This window comes from Ailuropoda melanoleuca, chromosome 5 (genome assembly GCF_002007445.2).
Source record: "Ailuropoda melanoleuca isolate Jingjing chromosome 5, ASM200744v2, whole genome shotgun sequence".
NCBI classification, from domain to species: domain Eukaryota; kingdom Metazoa; phylum Chordata; class Mammalia; order Carnivora; family Ursidae; genus Ailuropoda; species Ailuropoda melanoleuca.
Genome location: NC_048222.1, coordinates 42,712,804 through 42,730,829, shown reverse-complemented (window position 1 = coordinate 42,730,829; position 18,026 = coordinate 42,712,804). Strand labels below are relative to the sequence as shown.

Here is an 18,026-nt window from a genome sequence, read left to right as displayed (position 1 = left end):
CAGGGGGAGTGGGAGAGGAAGAAGCAGGCTCATAGCAGAAGAGCCTGATGTGGGGCTCGATCCCATAACGCCAGGATCACGCCCTGAGCCGAAGGCAGACGCTTAACCACTGTGCCACCCAGGCGCCCCGAGATTTTTTTCTTTTTAATTTGAGAGAGCGAGTGCATGCACAAGTGAATGAGCTGAGGGGAGGAGCAGAGGGAGAAGCAGACTACCCACTGAGCAGGGACCCCATCCTGGGACCCTGGGATCATGACCTGAGCCGAAGGCAGATGCTTAACCCACTGGGCCGCCCAGGCGCCCCCATCTGTCTTCAACAAGGATTATAGTTACCATTTTTTGAGTGTTTATGAGGTACCGCTCCATGAACTAAGCACTCCGCGTGCATCACTTAATTCTTTTGTCATAGGATGAGATATTATTATTGTCCCCATTTTACTGATAAGGAAGCAGAGACTCAGAGACATTAGATAATCTCCCCAAGGCCCTACAATTAGTAAGTGGCTGAGAGTGTTTAGACCCCAGAATGGGAAGTCTCCAAGCGTCTAAGTTCTGACTTCTCTTACCTTAGATGTCTCTTCTAATAACTTATTTTTTCTTGCCAGCTACTCCTTCCTGGGCCTTTGGGAAGGTTTCTGAGAATCCACTTGGTCAGTCACCAGAAGAGGGCAAGACAGGGTCTAAAACCTCCAGCTAAAAGCCTGCTGTGAGGCCTAGCTAGGAGTCTTTCAGAATTGGCAGTAAGGATGTCTCTGAGGGTCAAAGATAATCCCCCTGTTAAAAACACAGCCCTGGGGGAAGGACTGGGGTGTGGGCAGGAGCCCACAGACCCAGCCATTATCTCAGCAAGTGTCCTGCCAGCTGACTATATAGGAGCCCCCAGTTACACCTTCCCCCAGGCATGGTGGGAGCTGCTGATAGAGGCAGACCAGTAGAGTTCAGCCCTGTAGGAGCTCCATATGGGCAAGGTCACCTCTGATGGGGCCACTGGGGCACTGGCCTCTCTAAGAGGGGGTGGGACTGGAACCAGCTTCAAAGACCTTGCCAATTTGAATGAAGGAGAGTGGCGGTGGGATGGGCAGCCTTTACAGCACAGAGAAGCCAAGGAGTGCTGGTCAGGCCATCCCGCCTTTCGCAGACTCTCCACGTGTCCCAATGTGTCCACACCACGGCCCTACCATCAGGGGTTATTAGTGCCACTTGGCAAATAGGGAAACTGAGCACAGGGTCCAAGACTGCAGGCAGGATGTGCTGAATGCCAGGTGATGAGGTGGGGCATCCTAAGGGAGGCCATGGGGGATGACAGGAGGTTCCTAAAGCCTCCGGACGTTACCTGGGCAATGTGTGAGGTGGAGGGGAAAAGAGTGGAGGCTGGGGACAATCCAGAGACTGTTGGATCAATCTCAGTGGGCTACGAGGGTGGTTTGGACCCGGGCAAGAGTTGGGAAATAGAGGCCTGGGGGATGGGGCTGGGCTGATGTGAGGTGCAGGAGGTCTGAGTAGGAAGGGCTGTCAGAGATCATCTACCCACCTGTTTTACACAAGGAAACTGGGGCCCAAGGAGGAAAAGGGGCTTATCTAAGGGCACACAAGAAGTTAATAATAGAGCCACACTGGGGTGCCTGGCTGGCTCAGTCACTAGAGCATGCAACTCTTGATCTTGGGGTCATAAGTTTGAGCCCCACGTTGGGCATAGAGTTTACTTTTAAAAAGTTTTAAAAATAGTAGAGCCATGCTAAAAAAAAAAAAAGAAACAACAACAACAACAACAAAACACTCAAGAAGCTCAAGGACACCCCCATTAAATACAGAGCCACGTTTCCTCCTATAATAGACTCCCCTCCCCCAGGGATCAAGCCCTTACCTGGGGTTATCAGAGTTCCCAGTATGATCCAACTCAGCTTCTGTCTCACTGTGGGACCCCAGAGCCTCCCCTCTCATTCCCTGGGCCACGGTTGGCTCATCTGTGAATCGAGGCCATTGGACCGGCTGACTACTAAGACCCCTTTCTGTTCTGAGTACCCAGAGAAAGGCTAGGGCTTCTTCCTTGTTCTGATCCCCCAGCCCCCAGTCCAGCCTGACACTGACACGGGTTGGGGCTGGTTCTGCTGGGGGTCACATTCCTAAGGAGTGAGTGTCTGGTCCCAAGGAGGCAACATGATCTGTAAAGGATCCCTGACCCTCTGCTTTTGAACCCTGGAGAGGGCATCTCAGTCATGTGAGGACCACAGGGACCTTAGCCCTGCCTGAGCTGGGAGGTCAGGGAGGTGGCTACCTGGGGGAAAGACTAGGAAGAGGGGAGAGAAGGAAGCAGGAGAGGGCGGCCTCAGATCTTAGGGGGAAGAACTGAGCTGTGGAAAGGGCCCTGTAGGGGTCTTGCATTGGGAAGGGTGCCTGGCCTGCCTCCTCCGGAGGGGTGTGGGCCATGCCACCTTCTGCCTATAATTTTCTCAGTGTATGAACCAAGTCAAGGTGAGCTGTTTTGGGCTAGGCCAGAGGGCCTGGGCCAGGAACTCAGGAGAGGGGAAAGGAGAGGAGTGGTGGGCCTGGAGGAAAGATGAAGGAGGCAGGAGGGAAGGAATCAGGGCCCCCCACCTGGGAGCTATGCAGGCAGAGGGGGTGTGTGCAGGGGGCTTTCCATGACGCCTTGCTCCTGATAAGAGTCACTGTCAGGTGTCACATACAGCCCCAGGCAAGAAGGGGGAGAAAGCATTAAATTTGAGCAGGGCCAGGCTTTTATTTCAGACCCTTTCACTCACTAGCTGTGTGGCCCCAGGAAGGTCTCTTGGACTCTCTGAGCCTCAGATTCTAGAACTAAAAAACGTTTGTGTTTCATCCTTCACAGTGGGCAAGCTGTGGAGATCAGATGTCCATCCTACCCCCGACCCTCCCAGTCCCTTACAGGTTACCCGGGTTGTGCTCCTTCTTCACCCAAGCATACACCCATCCCAGGCCCTGGGACTGGCATTATTCCCATCTCCCCACCCCCACTGCCTGTAAGGGGCTGCATGAAGCATTCTGGGAGTGCCCCAGCCCCTCTAAAGGGGTTTGAGCCAACTGAAGGCCTGTTCAGTAAGGGGACAAAAAGGGAGGCTTGGAATGGGGGGTGGGGCAAGGACCTTCCCAAACCTGCTTCACCCCCATATCCCCTTCCCCCCACTCTCTGATGGGCTGTCTGGGGCTCCCCTCCCCTTTCCCTAAGCTCAAGCCTTGCTTGTCTTCTCCACAACAAGAAGCGAATGTTATTTAAAAGGAGATCAGGAGATTTGCCTTAAATAGGCATGGAGTGCTGTGCCAGGGCCCAGGGTGAGGGGCGGGGGAGGAGGCCACCCTGTGTGGAGAGAAAAAAAAAAAGAAAGAGGAGAAGGACCTCCTCAGGGGTGTGCAGGGCCCTTCTAGTTTACGGAGCACAATTTCAGGCTGCGGGGCATCGGTCAAACAAGGGCATCGGTCAAACAAGGCTTCTGCCCACCCTACCCCCATTCTGAGGATAAGGAAACTGAGACCCAGCCCAGGGAACTGAGCCGCACTAGCTACCAGGTGCCAGATGCCGTGGGCTTTCCTGGGAGGAGTTCAGGGAGGCACTGAGTCCAGAAGATGGGGCCCCCTATGGCGGGGATGGGGGGGCTCCCAAAGGGTAGGGGTGTCTTGGGGCCTCCCCCAACACCTGCTCCCACCATCAGTTCCCAGGCCTTCGGCTCCTGCCCCCAGGTTGCCCCTGCCTGCCCTCCCAGCCCCAGCATGTAACTGGACGCCCTCCTCACTCCACACCTTCCAGGTGAGCTAGGGCTCTGCTTACTGAATCCAACACCGGCAGGGGAGGAAATGAGGGGCCATTCCCAGCAAGGAATGAGCAGGAGTCAAGGGAGTAAGAGTCTAGGGCCTAGCAGTCAGCCCCCTCGCTGTAGGGCTTGTCTGGTGCCCAGGGTTCCCTTCCCCATCAGGGTCTCCTTCTAAGCCCTTTCCCTTCCATCTTGGCCCCTCCCAGTCATTTCTGTCTCAGCTGGTCATGCTCTTGGAATCTTAAGGAAACGGTCCCTGGGTTGCTCAGTCGGTTAAGTGGTTAAGTAGTTAAGCATCTGCCTAGTCTGCCTTCGACTCAGGTCATGATCTCCAGGTCCTGGGATCAAGCTCCAAATCAGGCTCCCTGCTCAGTGGCAAGTCTGCTTCTCCCTCTGCTGCTCCCCCTGCACTGTGCGCACTCTCTCTCTCTCTCTCTCTCTCTCTCTATTCATATATATATGAATGTTGGCCAGTCCCTGGCTGGCTCAGTTGGTAGAGCATGGGATTTCGATCTTAGGGTTGTGACTTCAAGCCTCATGTTGGGCATGGAGCCTACTTAAAAAAAAAAAAAAAAAAAGAGGGACAGAGGAAAGAAGAGGACCAGTTCTGACAAATGTACTCACCGACTAGGGCTGGGACCTCATGTTTGTTGGGGGAAGGTGGGGGGGGGCCTTCATTTTTCCATTCCTTGGAGTGGGTGGGCACAGCGTGGGTCCTCTAGAAGGGAAGACTGAAAGAGGACTTTTCATTTACTTTGGATCCTGTTATTTCTCTTTGCTATTCTCTGGGTCACTCTGGGGGGGGGGGCATGGTACAGGGTGGTCACTTAAAATAAGTGTAATGAAGACAATAGCAACTAGCCATGAGAGTTCACCCCTGCCTGCCTCCACCCCAGCTCTTGTCCTAACTCCACTGATCGCTCTTAGACCCACTTCACTGATGATGAAACTAGGGCTGAGGATTTCGGCAACTTCTTCAAGGTCACGTGGCAAGTGGCAGAGCCACTTGGAGCCTCAGAGCCCTCTGCTGACTTTGCAAAAACCCCAGGACCCTGTAGCTGGGACTTGGGTTCCAGACCCAGCTGGCAGGGTGGCTTTGGCTAAGTCATCTAACTTCTCAAGAAATTCGTTCGGTCTCCAGTAAGGTGGGGAAAATTCCCACTGTCCTCTCAGAGTTACTGTGAAAAACTAACGAGGGCTCATGAACACAAACCATGAGGTCCTCCACACATACCCGGTGCAAGCTTCTCAGAAAAGGGATCCCCCCTCCTTACACCTACTGGGCAACCCAGGTCCTAAGGTGCATACAAGCCCCGCCCAGGCACAGCGAGGAGACAAAGGACCTGCCAGGTCTCTGGGAAGGGACTAGCTGACCACTTAGTGCCACCTAGTGGTCTTCAGTGTGTGGTGCTTGCGAGTGGGAGGGCCTAGTTACGCTGGGACTGGGGGGCTCTGAGCATGACCAGGAGGTAGGCACAATACGCCAGGACCTCAGGAAAGATGACTCATGCCTAGCTAACAGTCCCCTGGGCACCGCCCTGAGGGTAGGGTGCTGGTGAGCACTCCATCGGTCTGCCAACTCAGCCCCACCATTTACTTGCTCTGGACAGCTCCAAGAGGACAGTGGGACGGGGAGGGGGGGTCCTGGTTCCAGCTCTGCCACTGCTTGGCTCAGCTACCTTCTCTGCGAAATCAGAGTAAACATCCCTGCCTCTCGGGGACTCGTTCTTTCATTTATCAAACACTTTATGAAGTATCTCCTTTCTGAAGTCATCATGCGCTGTGCCGTCAGGGCACAAAGACGTCTAAGCCAGGTCTCTTGGTCCCAAGGGCTCCAGCTCATTCTAGGAGACAGACAGAACTGTAAATTGCTAATTAACATCCGAGGCAGGTCACGACTGGCCAGGAGACAAGTGGCCGCTAGCAGGAAGTGGGACTCACAGGAGCCCCTCTTGCCCCCAGAGGGGTTCTGCCCGCCCCCTCCCCATGTTGAGCACCCTCAGGTATATGCCTGACTCCCCCACCTGCTGTTTTGTCTTGCTTTCAAGTCTAATAAAGCAAACCTCAAGCTCCATCTTTCGTCCCTCTGTGCCTCTGTACTACGCAGTTCCCTTTTCCTAAATGCCTTTCTCCAACTTGTCCACCTGCTAACTTCTCTCCAGCCATCCTCTGGAGAGTGGAGGGGAGAATAATGGGAAATCCCCATGACTAGGCAACCAGAGAGGAGACAGAAGGCCAGGGGTCTCCTGAGCAGTGGCACAGGCACCCCCCTTTCCCAGGGCAGCATGCTCAGGCAGGTGCAAAGCCCTATGGTCCCCTAACTGCAGGCTCCCTGCCTTCTTTCATTGTGTTATTCATTCCATGCTGTCGGCCTGCCCCAGGCCACGTGCAGGGGACTCAGTCCTGTTCTGAAGAACTTTCTGGTGCAGGAGGCAGACCCATAGGCAAGGACCACACAATGCATGTGCTCAGAGACTGGAACCATTCTTCTAGAAAGGGGCATGGCTAGATCCCGGGAACAGAGGTGATGTTTGAGGTGAATCACTAGGGGTTAATCTGGGCTTTTCAGGCTAGAAACATACAGCCTAAGTCAGGGAGGTGTGCAGGGAGAAGGGACCTACTTCACAGTCCCTTTCTCCCACCATCCTCTAAGTGAGCTCTCCTCATCCATGGGCACTCTCTTATTATTTGATCATTTAGCTGGTTATTTATAATCTGTCTCTCTTTACCCACTGTAAGTATCCCAGGGCCATGTCACTCTGGTTTACTGGGGGGTCTCCAGTATCTAGCCCACCACCTGGGATATTAGAGGCTCTCGATAAATATTTGTGGAATAAACCCACGAATGAACACACAGGATGGGCAGGAAGTCTCTTTTATCCCAGAATGACAGTGATTACTGGAGGTATTTTCTTTTTTTTTTTTTTTTTTTTTTTTAAATTTTTTTTTTTTTTTTNATTCGACAGAGATAGAGACAGCCAGCGAGAGAGGGAACACAAGCAGGAGGAGTGGGAGAGGAAGAAGCAGGCTCATAGCGGAGGAGCCTGATGTGGGGCTCGATCCCACAACGCCGGGATTCACGCCCTGAGCCGAAGGCAGACGCTCAACCGCCGTGCCACCCAGGCGCCCCTGGAGGTATTTTCTCTATTGTTCTGCCCATACTTATCCATCCACCCCTGCCCCCATTATTCTAAGCAGGGTCATGAGGCCTTTGTGCCTCTTTGCCCAAAATCCAGAGGCTACCTGAGAAGACACTCCTCTGGCTTTTGCTTCCAAGTGACTATGGTGGGGGAAGGAGACATAGAGAGAGGAGGGTCCCCAAGACTAGGGAGGGGCGAGTGATCACAGGGCCCCCTGGGAGCACCACAAAGAGGTGGCAGGGCTCCCGAGGGCAGATGCGATGACCTTTCCCCAGCCCTTACCTTTCCCTAGGGCCCGGGCAGAGTTAAGGCCTATGGATGCCTGTCACTGCGGGTGTCTGCAGCCACCATGAGGCCATGGACATGAGAAGCCTGCTCTTGCAAGCCCTATTCCCTGCCTGTGTGACACTAGGGGTGTGGGTGGGGAGCCCTCAAATCTGACTGAGATGGGGTTTCCCTATACCCCCAGGGATCCAGGTATGAAGTTAAATAAGACGTCAAGAACATTAAGAACTGTGAGGTTTCTTGCACGTGCCCCTCACATGATCTGGCCTGAGGGCAGCTCCTCCTCACAGGGCACACGTGTGCCTTTTCTGGGGCCTTCTGGAGAGCATCTTCACAGGAAGGGATTGCTAAGGTCAGGACTTTCTGCTATACAGGGAGTCCCATGAGGAAGACAAGGCAAGTCCATATGAGACCAGGGAAAGCTGAAATCAGTCCTTGGGTGAGGGGAAGAAGCTGGGGGTGGTGGGGCGGGGTTCAGCAGTGTGTGTAGAGGGCAGGGTCAGAGAGGAGGGGGTGGGGAGAGGATGCAGAAGAAAGAACTGTATCACCAGGACCTTCAAACATCTTCAACAGCCTGGCTCTGGGGGATGATGGGAGATTCCTCTCTTGGCAAAAGCCCTGGTCCCTCTTGCACCTTGATGGCATATTAAGCCTCCTGCTAGGGAGCTGCAGGACCTGCACAGGAGACCAAGCTCAACCAGCCACATCGTTGCACCTGCCTTTAGGTATGGACTGAGTAAAGCAAGGAGGCAGAAGGGTACAGGACTCCCTCCCTGATGGCCATGCCTGTGTCTGGGGGTGGCCACAGAGCTCCTCTCAGCCAGCTCTGCCCAACTGCACTTCTGCCATTAATTCTAGCCTCCCTGGTTCCCACGTGTAGCCAAGCCTGGGTTTCTGGGCTTCATATCAGCTCCTCAAGCTAGCCTTCCATTACCTTCCTTTCCTGCTTGTTACCTTGAGTCAGGTTCTTCTGTTACCATCCAAGAACCCCAAAGGGTGCAGAGCTGCTAGGAAGCCCAAGACCATGCTATCTGTGCTGAACTGGATGGTCGCCAAACTGTGATAACTGGAAGGAGGGAAAAAAGCAAGGTGCAACTAGACTGTAAGCCCCTTGTAGGGCAGGGTCCTGGGGACACCTGCTCATGGCTGGACCCATGAGGAGGGCTAGGGCATCCGGGCAGATGGGAAACACTGACTTCCAAACGGCACCGCATTTAAGGGCCTCCATGGTTGCCCACTTGTTGGGGGGGGGTCACCCTGATGTGCTTGGCTTCTCCTAGGGACTGTCTTCTATTTGGGGCAGAGAAAAGGGTTCAAGCTACAGAAAAACAACTCCTCAAGATCAGGAAGAGTGGTGACAAGAGTGAGACAGGCAGGGGTCGTCCAGGGGCAAGGCTGGCCCCCCTCCGAGCCTCCACATCTTGTCTGCCAAAGGAGTGAAGGAACCAGACAACACTGCGCTCTGCAGACATCCTGGTGATCATCATTCGTGATTGTGAATGTTAATGACAGCTCCTGACCGAGCTCCTGCCCCGTGGCTGGCCTTTCTCCCGACAACCCCACATGAAAGTCACAGTTACCACCTGCGCTTTAGAGATGAGGAAACCCCCAGAGAGGTTGTGTAACATGGCAAAAGTCACACAGCTGGGGAGTGGCAAGATGAGGTGCAAAGCCAGGTCTGTCCCTTGACCATCAGTCAAACTCTCCACAGGCTGTAGCCCAGCCTCCTCCAGGAAGCCCACAGGGAACATCTGAGGCTGTGTAGCCCCTCGGAAACACCAAAGCACCGAACTGCCCTATCCAAGGTCCCTACTCCTTGAGCACCTGCTCTGGGTGCCAGGGCCTCTGCTGGCCTTTGGAAGACCAGGATAAATGCCCTCAGATGCCCAGATGTCATGTCATGTCATGTCATGTCATGTCATGTCATGTCTTCCTGCAACCAGCAAGTTTTCTCTCCTCCTACCATTGTTGATTTTACATTTAAAATACATTTTACTCATAACCAGGGAACCTAGTTTTAGCCAAACTGCAAGCACCCCTAAACAGTTTCCATCAGACTCTTTGATCAACTGAAGCTAGTTTTGTTTGTTTGTTTTTTTTAAGATTTTATTTATTTGACACAGAAAGAGAGGAAACACAAGCAGGGGGAGTGGGAGAGGGAGAAGCAGACTCCCCGCTGAGCCGGAAGCCTGATGCAGGGCTCGCTCCCAGACCCTGGGATCATGACCTGAGCCAAAGGCAGACGTTGAACCAACTAAGCCACCCAGGCGCCCCATCTGAAGCTAGTTTGTTGGTGATCCCTTCCCCAACACAACGTTCAAGCTGGAGCCCCACCCAGCAAGGTGCGAAGTGAGAAAGTTGCGACCGAGACCCCAGCATTCAGATGTTGTGACAGGCCCATTTCCTGCCATGTGAATTCTCTCCTGTGTCCTTGTCTGCCCCCTACGCAACAGTGATTCACCTCGTCATTTCACTGTGAGTCACCAGTCTCTGGTAACTCAGCTTTCCAAATAACCAGTGATCCTAACAAAAGCTCACGTAAGAGTGTTGTGATGTAAGCAAACACCTCTGTGTGCAGCCATGGGGAGAGGGCCCTGGCCACAGGTGTAGCCCATGCCCCAGGCAGGGAGGCCTTCTTAAAGGGAGCAGAAGACTCAACTCATGGTCCTTACACACCTCACAAGTTTATTTGGCCTAAATAAACGTAATCTGAGAACATCCATCTCAATACGCTTAAATACTATTTCTCCTCCCAAAAAGGAGCTTAAGATACAGGGACTTGGTTTGCATCGTGTGTTCTCAGGTTAGGCTCAGGAGGGGGTTTGTCCTGGCCTCTGCTAGCCTGGGCCTAGCTGTCACAGTAACCCCAGGTTCCCTTCTCTTTTGGGGGCCTGCACTTGGCCTGAGTCTCCCGGTCCAGGGCTCCTATAGCCTGCTCCTGCTCCTGGAGTACCTGTCTTCACTGCCTCTCTCCTCTGTAGCCCAAAGAGAGCAGCATTCACAGCCATGGGGCCCTGGGCCAGCCCTCACAGACAGCTTCATTCTAGAACACCAGCTGCCACCATAGGCCCTTTCACAACTGGCCCAGGAAGGGTTACTCCTGTCCCTGGAAGCAGCTCACCCAGGGCAAGGGGAGAAACTGAGGCACAGCTGGCAAATGGGTAGGAAGTGCTCTCCCTTGCACCCTGCCAGGAGGCTGAGGGCCCTAACAAAGGCAGAAAGAGACACTGGCTATCCTCCCCCAGTTATCTCCAGGGGCCCCGGCCCACTAGGGAGGAGGAAGAAGGGGAGACCACCATTTGTCTTCTCTTTGAGGCTCAAAGGTTTGGGTACTCATTCTCCTGGTCTGAAGCTGCCTCATCATCGTTTGGAGACTTCTGAATCAGAGACAGAGAAACCCAGTCATGGACTCATACTGTCCCCCAGGGCCCCAGCCTAGGGGCCAGCCTTTCCTTCCTCTTGCCCCTGCTCCCAGCAGAGCCAGAGGCGGCTCTATCACCCCTACCCCACAGTCCCTTGGCCTTCCCTACGTCCTAGTCCCCAGGCTTCCCACGCCACATGACCCACCATCAGGAGACTCCCTCTTACCAGGCTCAGGCCCCTGCCCCTCTCCAGGGCGGCATAGAAGCTCAGCACGCGGGGGTCACAGCGAACCACCATGGGATCAAAGTCCAGCACACGCAGGCCCTGCAGGCTGCGGGCCCGGGAAAGGGCCACATAGGCCTGGCCACTGGCAAACACACGGCCCAGAGAGATCTCCACGCAGTCCAGGGACATGCCCTGGGGGAAACGGAGGAACAGAGCTAGAGCACCTCAGCTGAAATCCCTTGTCTGCAAGAGCTTGACTCTACCTACACTGGCCCAGCAACGGCCCCTGGTTCTCTTCAGCCAGTCCACGGATTCTCAAGGCAGAGAGACAGATTGACAACCACTGGCTGTCTGAGTAGGAGGCAGACCAAGAGACACAGATCGAGAATTAGAGTAGAGGGATGGGGGTGAAAGGAAAGGGCTCAGGCCTGGGTCAGACAGGCATGGAAATGAATCCTGGCTCTTCCTCTCACTCTCTGGGTGACCTTGGACAACTTACTTAACCACTCTGAGCTTTGGTTTCCTCTTCTGTAAAACAGGACTGATTATCACATCGGTACCTCATACAGTTGTCAGGATTAAATTTAACATCTGGTAGTGGCTCAGGAAATGGCAGGAAAGGAGGTGACAGAGGGAAGAGTATGTGTCTGGGAAAGGGAGAGGAAGCAGGATGGGAAATGCACAAGAGAAAGGCTAATGCTACCACTGGTCTGGAGCTTTCTATCCAGGGCAAGCTCAACCTCCATAAAGCCTTCCAAACCCCCCTTCAACATGCTCCAGGCCTATCCTGTCCCCCGTCTGCCCTGCCCCGTCCCTGCCCCCGCACTGGCTGCTCACCTGGCTCTTGTGGATGGATATTGCCCAGGCCAGCTGGAGGGGCAGCTGCCGCCGGCTGAGGAGCTGGCCCCCAGTAGCCTGCACAGTCCAGCGGTCAGCATGGATGACCTCAGTGACTCCGCACAGGAAGCGCACCTGGGGCAGCCCTGAGGGAGGCGTGGAGAAGTCCCACCTTTTGGCCTTGCTGCAGGGCTCAGAGGTGAGGAGCAGGCCTTACCCCTTCATCCTAGCCTTCTCCTCGCATGTACCCCAGGGTCTGCTGCAAACCCAAGCAGTGGGACTGGTCTCCCATCGCTTACCTCTCCCCTCGGTCTCGAACCCGATGACCACCCCCCGGGCACCATTCACCAGGCCCCGGGACACTGCTAAGTTCTTCACTAACATCACCTGCAAGGGAAAGCGAACTTGAGGCACGGACAGCAGCCCATTCCCACACCTGGCCTCAGCTCCAGCAGTCGCTGCGGCAATTCCAGGCGGCTGGGGGCACTCCCGGAGAGGCACTGAGTCCTAATCCTTAACTCTGTCACCGGCTGACTGTGACCCCTGTGGCAAGCTGCTTTATTTTCCCCGGTCTCAGGTGCCCCTAGAGTCAAAGGGGAATGACATTTGCTGTTTGCCTCAGGAGGGGGTAAGGAACAATAAGGTAATGGACATCACAAGGCTCTAAAAATGACTATGTCTGTTATGGGGTATGCGTATAGGCCGACATCGTGAGGGATAGCCCCAGGTCCTGTCACCCTCTTCCAGCCCCTAAGTGCCCTTCAGAACCTGAGGAAAGTCTCCCATTTGGCCCACCCCAACATCATGGGAAGAAGCAGGGCTCTCTCACACCATAAAGATGCAGAAACTGAGCTTCAGCAAGGGAAAGGGGCTTGTCCAAAGCATTGTTGCTGGTGCCCCAGGCCTAGCAAGAAGAGGGCAGTGGGAGGCTGAAGATAGGAAGGCAGTGGGAGCAGGAGGGAGGGAGTACACTGGGGTCGCGGCTGGGCCCTCTGGCTATGGAGCTGCCTGGGCCGAGGGGAAAGACCGGGAAGCCCAGGCCCCCCAGGTCTTGGCTCTGCTTCCCACTCACCTGGGCCCCCAGCTTTAGTTGAAGGATCTGGCTAACTGGACACTGGGCATCCAGGGTCCGGGCTTGCTCAGGGTCACTGTCCATGGCCTTAAAGCTGTGTACCTCACCTAGGAAAAAAGAGTTGGGCAAACAGATTACAAGTCACTGACTTGTGGCTCAGTTTCTAAAACCATGTATTAGACCAGGGTGTAGAAGGTGGTAGTGGGGACAGATCAGGCTGGGGCTTTGGAATCAAGGGCCTGGGTTCAAGTGTCACTTCCAGTATTTATTGGCTCAGTGACCTTGACCTGTTCAAGGTCACACCTCTCAAAGTCACAGTTACATCTGCAAATGTAAGGGCCTTTATGGCTAGAGAGGTTGGGGGCCTAAATACCCAAATGGCCCCAAAGGCCCATGCTGTTGGGTGGGGGTGGGGGACCAATACCTGCCTGATGGGCCCTCCCAGCTGGTCTTGCCCAGCCCTGGCTCCCTGCTCACCTGGCAGTTCCCGCAGTCGCCTCTCATTGGTGAGGGCCACATCATCCTGGTGAGTGCAGAGCCTTGTGGCCACAATCCCATCTCGCCCCACCTTGTGGGAGGCTGTGGCCTGGAGCTGGCGGGTCACTTCATCTGAGCACCTGTAGGGGCTGGGCTATCAGGGCAGAGCCCACCTGAACACCAGGAAAGGCAGGGCACATGGCTGATATGGCCCAAGCAGTAGGCCATGGGTCAGACTTGGGGATTAGAAAGGGGCACCAGGCCAAAATGTGCTGGCCCCCAGGCCAAAATGTGCTGGCCCCCAGGCTGGCCAACTTGCCTTTCCCCACCTGGACCCCAGACATGGGGAATGATCATGGGCAGGCACCCTTTCCTGTGAATGGCCCCAGATAGGAGCTAGCCACTCTCCCACCGCAGTGCTCCTGAGGAAGTTGGATATGACAAGTGAGCCCAGGCCAGAGGTTCAGAGGACCTGGACAAGGCACTGATGTTGATACCCTGTCATACTGGTAGACTATAATCAGACTGGCCTCCTGGCTACAATCTTCTAGCCTCTTGCTTGCTGCCTTGGGGGCAAAAATCTAGCCTGTGCTTTTCTTTATTTCTTCCTTTCTTTTTTAAGTTTGGTTATTTATTTATTTATTTATTTATTTTTATTTAAATTCAATTAGCCAATGTATAGTACGTCATTAGTATTTGATATAATGTTTAATGATACTTATTTATCTATTTAAGTAATCTCTACACCCAATGTGGGGTTCAAACTCCTAACCCCAAGATCAAGACCCACTTGCTTCTCTGACTGAGCCAGTCAGGTGCCCCTAGCCTATGTTTCTATTTCAAGCCTTCATCCACATGGAGAAGCCTGGGTGCAACAGCAAATAACATGGGAGAAGGGGGAATAACTTAAGACCTACATCTCTCTTTGCTCTGCCACTCAATCTTCCCCTTGTTCCCCACATATGTGGGTGTGTGCTGTGTACCTTCCTAGCTGCCTCATATGTCTGTGACAGGGGTCCCTAAGCATAGAAAGTCCCTCATTACCACCACCTCCTCCCCCCATCCTGTCCCAATCTGGTTTTCAAGGACTACCTGGTCTTCTACCTTCCTGGCCTCCTGCATGCTGGCACATTAGAGTAGTCCTGGCATTTCAACTTTTTGTCCTAGCTGGGGTGGGATCGTGCCTGCAAACTCTCTCCCTCACCAAGTGACCCCACAGGCTCTAAGGGTGGAAGGAACTTGGGTTTTAGAGTCAGGCCAGGTTCAAAACCCAGCCTAGTCATTTACTGGCTGGAACCTGGGGCAAGTCACTTCACCCTTCTGAACCCTCTGTTTCTGCATCTATGAAATAGGAGTGTTAACATCTCTGATTTCTTCTTGTGTATCTATGTGCCCATATTCCCTGACACCTACTCTGTGCTGGGTGATGGGGACCCAACCTTGGAGGAGGCAGGGTCCCAGTGCTCAGAGAGTGACCATCTTCTATGGGGCCATGAAGCACTTTTCCTCCTTCTCTGGGTCCCTGTGCTCCTCCATAACCCATGCTTGAATCCTCATCCCATGGTCCCTTCTCTGTTCACCAGAGCCCACCTTCCCAGCCTGACAGCCTGCAGCAGAGAGATGAAGGTCTGGTCTGCCTGCCTCCGCACCTCGGTCAGCTCCAGGGTGACTGGGACACACCTTCTCCAGCTCTTGGCCTGGTGGGGACAAGGTAGGGGTTTCAAGGAGAAGAGCAGACACTCTGGGGGGCAGGGCCAGAGGGTGAGTGATACCTGAAAGCAGAACTTCGGGGGCTGGGAGCCCTTGGTTACAGGTGGCAGCTGCAGGAAGTCCCCACAGATGATGAGCTGGATCCCTCCAAATGGCTTGTCCTGCTGCCGGACAGCTCTGGAGAGGAGTACGGGGTACTTTAGGAGCTGGGGCGGGAAGGTTCCATACAGAAAACCACCAGAACCCAGCGCTTAATGCATTTACTGACCTGGCCACCGCTTCCAGCTTGTCAAACAGGTCTGCCTCCACCATGGAGATCTCATCGATGACTAGCCGCTGGCAGTTCAGCCAGCCCTGCCTCACAGCTGGACGCTGGGCCAGGGCCACACACTGGGCCAGGGGAGCCTGGCCTGAGCCGATGCCTGCAAGTGATACTATTCGGCCTGAGACCCTAGCCCTGTCCCAACCTTGACACCCTCTCCCTTCTCACAGGCCTGGCTGGCTTCCAGCTCAAGCCCCAGAGGTCCCCGCTTACCTGCAAAGGCATGGAGGGTGGTACCCCCGATATGGCAGGCTGCCACCCCAGTGCTGGCAGTAGCCACAGTACCTGTGGGAGGCAGTGAGCCCAGGATACGCTTCAGCAGATAAGACTTCCCTGTCCCTGGGCAGAGGGTAAAGTCAAGGTCACCAGCTCCTGCATCTTACCCCATCACTGCCCCCCCCCACTGACCCCCAGTACCTGCACTCCCAGTGAAGAAGATGCTCTGGCCTTTCAGGACAACCCTCAGCACAGCAGCCTGTTCCTCAGAAAGCTGTGGTTTGGTGGGAGGCAGGCTCAGCCTCTTCACAGGCAAGGGCCACCTTGGGGCTTCCTGTGGGGGGGACAGGACTGTCTCAGGGCTTCCTACTACTGTTAGGCATTGCCCCTCCCTTCTTAGCCCGGGTGCCATGCTAGGCCTGGTAGCCCTTTGTGTCTCTGCTGGTTTCACTCCTTGAAGCCCGTGGGCAGCTTTGGTTCCCCTGGAGATCTTACCAGTAACTACTCGGGGCCAGGTCTCTCCTTGAGGAAGGGATCATGGCTGGGTCTCCACTGATCCCTGGTGCCCTGGTGACTGCCCTATGTGGGTCTAGATCCTCCCTTCGTTCCCTCCCCTGTTCTCCCTAAATCTCTTGGTTCTCTCATAAGGTCCTTCCTTCTCATTTCTCTTCCTGTCACAAACCTGCCTGCCTCAGCGCAAAACCCTGCCTGCCCGGGGCCCTTTCTTGCTCCTTCTTCTCCCCAGCTTAGTCTCAAATCCCTGTGGTCTGTGATCCATCTGCCCCAGTTCACAAACACTGCAAGACCTTCCAGACTTTGTCCACCCGAACTGATCAGACCTGTTGGCGGCGCCTGACACTGCTGACCACTTCTCTCCAAAAGCTCCTCTCCTTCTCCAGGCCCAACAGCCTCCTACCTTCTCTTCTGAAGTCACCTTTCTAGGCCTCCTTCTCTACTTTCTCTTTTACCGTGACGTAGGCCCTCTTCTCCTAGTCTAGCTTACTCGGGGATTGCGCTCAGGAACACGCGCACAATTCCCACATCCCTGTCATACTCAGATGTCCGATGGGCATCTCCTCTGAGATAACCAGCAACCCCCTCCCATACTGCCACCATCTTCCCCCCTAAACTGGGGCCTCCTGGGTCTCCTCCACCTCGGGCACACCCACTCCCTGAGGCGTCCCCCCTTCCTGTCCTCACAGCGCTGGGCTCGGCTCCGGCCCGGGGTTCCGTGGGGCGCTTCACGGGCGTGGCGTGCGGGACCCGGGTGGCCACCGCGCGCCGCAGCTCCTCGGGCTGCACGGGGCTGACGGTGACGAAGTCGCGGGGCCGCGGGCCAAGCAGCTGCGCGCGGGCGGAGGCCGGCCCAGGCCCCGGGGCTGCGGCCAGCTTGAGGCGCAGCGTGCGCAGGAAGCGTCGCAGGCGGTCGGGGGCAGGTCGGAGAGCAGCAGCTGCACAGCGCCCGCCCCGGGAACGCCGTGGGTGGGGAGCCGCAGCGTGCTGCGCCCGGCCGCGGCGAAGCGCGTGAAGAGGCGCGCCGCCCGCAGAGGGAAGCAGCGCGGCCGCCCCGCGGGCCCAGGCGCCTGCAGCCGCAGCAGCAACTCGCGGCGCTCGTTCCGTCCCAGGCTCAGCTCCGCGGTGCGTAAGGCCTGGCGCTTTCGCGGCTGCCCGCCCGGGCTCAACTCCTCCACAGCCACGCGGCACCGCAGCTCCGCGTCCTCGAATTCCGCTGGCGCTGCCTGGGTGCCCGACAGCATCGCCACTGCCTCCGCAGATCTGCAAAAAGCCGGGAGCTCAGGGGTCACGAGGACTCAGTGGACCTAACAGGGAGCCCGATCAAGGCCACATAGGGTCACGGAGGCTGTCACCGGTAACACAAAGAGGTCGCGGAGACGGTAAAAGGGCCCTGGGATCAACCGAAATTCACGTAGACTCTCGTACACAGTAATTTCCAGAGCGGTGATGCGCAGCGTCAAAAGCACCCAGGAATGGGGAGCCTCGGCTGTCGGACCAGAGCTGCGCAAGCAGGCTCCTCAACAAAAAAGAAGCCTTCTTGCAAGAAGCCCAGGGAGGGCGAGGGAATCCTGAGTCCTCTCCCAAGGAAGCAGCGGAAGCTCAGGTGGAAAGATGAGCAGGGACCTTCTGTCTTCCAGATACTTTCAGTGGTTTGTAGGCAGCCAGGCCAATCTCACTATTCCCCGTGAACGGAAGTGGAAACAGACTGGGACAGGTTACAACGACTCGTAGGAGTCAGGGTTAGTGTGATTCCCAAGCCCTGACTCTTCCCATCTCCAAGGTGGGCATTGGGTGGTGAATATTTGGCTAGAGAAATCACGGGGGACCCTGGGGCTCGGGAATCCATGTTTCCTTCGTCTGACCCACTCGTCTGCACCCTCACGGCAAAGACCCACTGAAAAACCAGACTCTGTCTCCCACCTCTGGGATCGCGTGGACACTCACTTGCACCGGCACTCGGACGAACACGCTGAACAAACCCGGCCGGCTAAGGAACCTCGGGCAGTCTGAACTTTCAAATACTAGAAGTAGAAAATCACCCTATTACCGGCCGGATCTTTAAATTCTCCAGCCAATCAGAG

The 18,026-nt window shown here is 55.3% G+C and overlaps 1 protein-coding gene and 1 long non-coding RNA gene across 3 annotated transcripts; one reads left to right on the top strand and one right to left on the bottom strand.

The window, feature by feature from the left end:
• Window positions 1-6,863: 6,863 nt before the first annotated feature.
• LOC117802349 lies at window positions 6,864-17,666 on the top strand. 2 transcript variants are annotated; one of them, XR_004625574.1, is made up of 3 exons: window positions 6,864-6,917; window positions 11,576-14,892; window positions 15,177-17,666. It is a non-coding gene; the product is annotated as an uncharacterized LOC117802349 (long non-coding RNA). The 2 variants fall into 2 exon arrangements; XR_004625573.1 differs by lacking the exon at window positions 6,864-6,917 and having other exon boundaries at window positions 11,693-11,831; window positions 14,765-14,892.
• Window positions 10,443-17,223, bottom strand: PIF1 (PIF1 5'-to-3' DNA helicase). The gene is given in 13 exon segments (XM_019794132.2): window positions 10,443-10,584; window positions 10,796-10,987; window positions 11,633-11,778; window positions 11,932-12,019; window positions 12,705-12,811; window positions 13,182-13,321; window positions 14,772-14,878; window positions 14,954-15,068; window positions 15,160-15,313; window positions 15,427-15,552; window positions 15,631-15,763; window positions 16,630-16,856; window positions 16,859-17,223. Coding segments are annotated over 13 exon segments (1,923 nt in total). The 5' UTR covers window positions 17,187-17,223; the 3' UTR covers window positions 10,443-10,524.
• Window positions 17,667-18,026: the final 360 nt, after the last annotated feature.